This window comes from Helianthus annuus, chromosome 11, assembly GCF_002127325.2.
Source record: "Helianthus annuus cultivar XRQ/B chromosome 11, HanXRQr2.0-SUNRISE, whole genome shotgun sequence".
In the NCBI taxonomy this organism is placed as follows: Eukaryota; Viridiplantae; Streptophyta; class Magnoliopsida; order Asterales; family Asteraceae; genus Helianthus; species Helianthus annuus.
Window position 1 is genome coordinate 125751328 of NC_035443.2, and position 2617 is coordinate 125753944.

The 2617-nt window shown below is 34.1% G+C and overlaps 1 protein-coding gene across 1 annotated transcript; it reads right to left on the bottom strand.

The window, feature by feature from the left end:
* Positions 1 to 1668: 1668 nt before the first annotated feature.
* On the bottom strand, positions 1669 to 2375 carry LOC110889796 (putative lipid-transfer protein DIR1). The gene is made up of 2 exons (XM_022137360.2): positions 2045 to 2375; positions 1669 to 1839 (listed from the first exon to the last, which is right to left on the bottom strand). Exons 1-2 carry the CDS (start codon positions 2349 to 2351, stop codon positions 1799 to 1801), a joined length of 348 nt encoding a protein of 115 aa, XP_021993052.1. The 5' UTR covers positions 2352 to 2375; the 3' UTR covers positions 1669 to 1798.
* Positions 2376 to 2617: the final 242 nt, after the last annotated feature.

Sequence of the window (2617 nt, forward strand, 5' to 3'; positions counted from 1 at the left end):
GGCAACAAGAAGATGTTCCTAACAGACAAAAAGGATGACAGGTGGCACCAATGGCAGTGCGCCAGCACTGATCGCAAGATCTCCATAGGGCAAGCCAACAGCCAGTACAAAAGGACGCTAAGCTAGAGTGAATAACCCTGCGCCACGTCACCTCTAGGCCTGGCCATGGCAGAGGAGACAGGAGGGATATTCCTCCTGGTCGGACAGCTGTTAAACAATGGCTAGCTGGCAATCTCCTCCCTTCACAATTCTCCAGTTATAAATAGAAGACTCAACATCCAGGTTTAAGGATCCGATTTCTTACTCTCTTACTTCATACACACACTTGTCCTCAAAACGATTACTTATTCTCATGTCGGATGGTGGTTACAAGGAGAACCCCCATCTTCTCCTACTTGTAACGAGTCACCGGTGTTGTTCGTTTTACAAGATATTTTAGAAGAATCAGTCGTTCGTCGAGTGAAGAACAGAGGTTGAACCATTTTATACGAGACGACCTACTGTGCTAGTCTACTATTATCCAGTGTTTCATCAGTTAGTTAAATATTATTTACATTTTTTAGTTCGGTTACTCAGTTAGCTTCTCATTTTCTTTTGAATATTTAACTAGAATTACGACCCGCTGCAATGCGGTGGGGATTCTTTAGTTATAACTAAGTCGATTTGGGACGCGCACGTTATGTTGAACCTGTTAAATGGGAAAAAAACGATGTAAAAACGTTCACCCATACACGCACGTTGCGTCGTGTTAACTCGCAAAATTTAAAACGAAACGTAAAAACGTTAAACCAAAGACGCACGTTGCGATTTTTTAACTCACAAAATTTAGAACGAAGCATAAAGCGAAAAATTTGCGAAAATGAAAACTATAAAGAACCAAAGTTGAAAGTAAAAAAAGTTGTGAGGATAGATTGCAAAAGATAAAAAGTTTTGTATTAAAAGTAAAAAAAACCAAATAGTTTTGGGTTAAAGGTAATTTATTAAATACTTTTGGGTGAAAAGTAAAATAAATCTTTTTTTTTTTTTTTTTTTAAAACCCCCAAAGCCAAGGTTACAAGAACCATATGCATAACCATTTTTTCTTTAAAAACCCCAAAGCCAAGATTACAACACATAAGTAAAAAAATCAAAGTGGTTAAATAGCAAAAGATGAAAACTTTTGAATTAGAAGTGAAAAATCGAATTAATCAAAGGGGTTAAATTACCAAAGATTAAAACTTTAAACTTAAATTGTCAAAGATCAAAACTTTAGGGTTAAAAAGGAAACGAAGATTAAAACTTTAAACGTAAATTGTCAAAAATTAAAATTTTAGGGTTAAAAAGGAAAATTTCATTTTTTTTTTTAACTCCCAAGCTAAAGGTATAACAACCTAAAAAAACAATTAACTTAATTATTTATAGGTTAATAAATACCGAATTATTTTCTATCTTTTGCATCAAATTCTAGTCACTTTTGAATATACTAATTAAGTATTGCCATTACGTTATTATAAGGTCATCGTTTATTTCTAGTTCCTTTGTATTTACGCATATTATTTCTTATAAAACTAACACTATAACATTATTTTCAACTTTTTGACTGAATTTTTAAGTAAGTCAAGATTATACATAAATATTACTAATCCATAATCATTCTGATTGTTAAAAATTTTTAAACATGAAAGAAAAGCACAACTCCAAAAACATAGCCTACATATTATTTCAAATTTAAATAACAAAATAGAGAAACTAATACAACATGCTTTCAATTAGATTTGATTTATTTAGTGCCACACACTTTATTCTCTTCAAAGCCTCTCTACGTCCTGTCTTGAGTATCTTCCTCCTTCACCAATTCACCTGCACACAACCAATCGGTTATAAGTATATTAATATCTTACATAATAACTTTTTATCTTATTTAATAAATTTTTATATATTAATTGTTTAAATATATTTAATATATATTGTTTAAGTTTTAAGAAAAAGGAACACCAAGTTTAAATTCAACCCGGCCCATTTCAACCCGTTAGTTTTGCCATTGGAGAAAGGGTAACAAGAATACATGGTCCGAAATTGACGTTGCATTTCTCGGGAAGTTGCATGGCCATGCTACGGTCAACGCCAGAGATGGGCGGGCCATTGACAAGCACACACAAACAGGGTTGGCCCAAGATCCTGATAGCCGTACAACACGCGTCATTTGGAGGAATAGGGCTAAATGGTGCAACCGCAGCTCTACAAGGAATCAACTGTACTAGTGCAGAGAAAAATGTGGTTCCGCATGGGAACCCCATGCTTCCCTGCACCATTAGGCCCATCATGCCCAACACCAACATAAGTACCACCATTTTATTTTGTTTCTTTTCCATTGTTAGATTCTTGTTTCTTTTGCCATAAAAGTGCTTCTGCATATTTATAGATGAAAGCCATATGTATCACACAGGGTACATGACATTCCTAAAACTCACCATAAATCAGCATTTTTGGCATGCTTAAGGAAACAGTTGCTAAAGTCATATGTTGTGGTTGATGAATCATGAATGGAACCTTCTTCACTCTAATAAGCATAGTGTTTTATTTTTATAAACTAGAATGACGATAAAGATATAAACATACAATAGAGGTGTTCATGGTA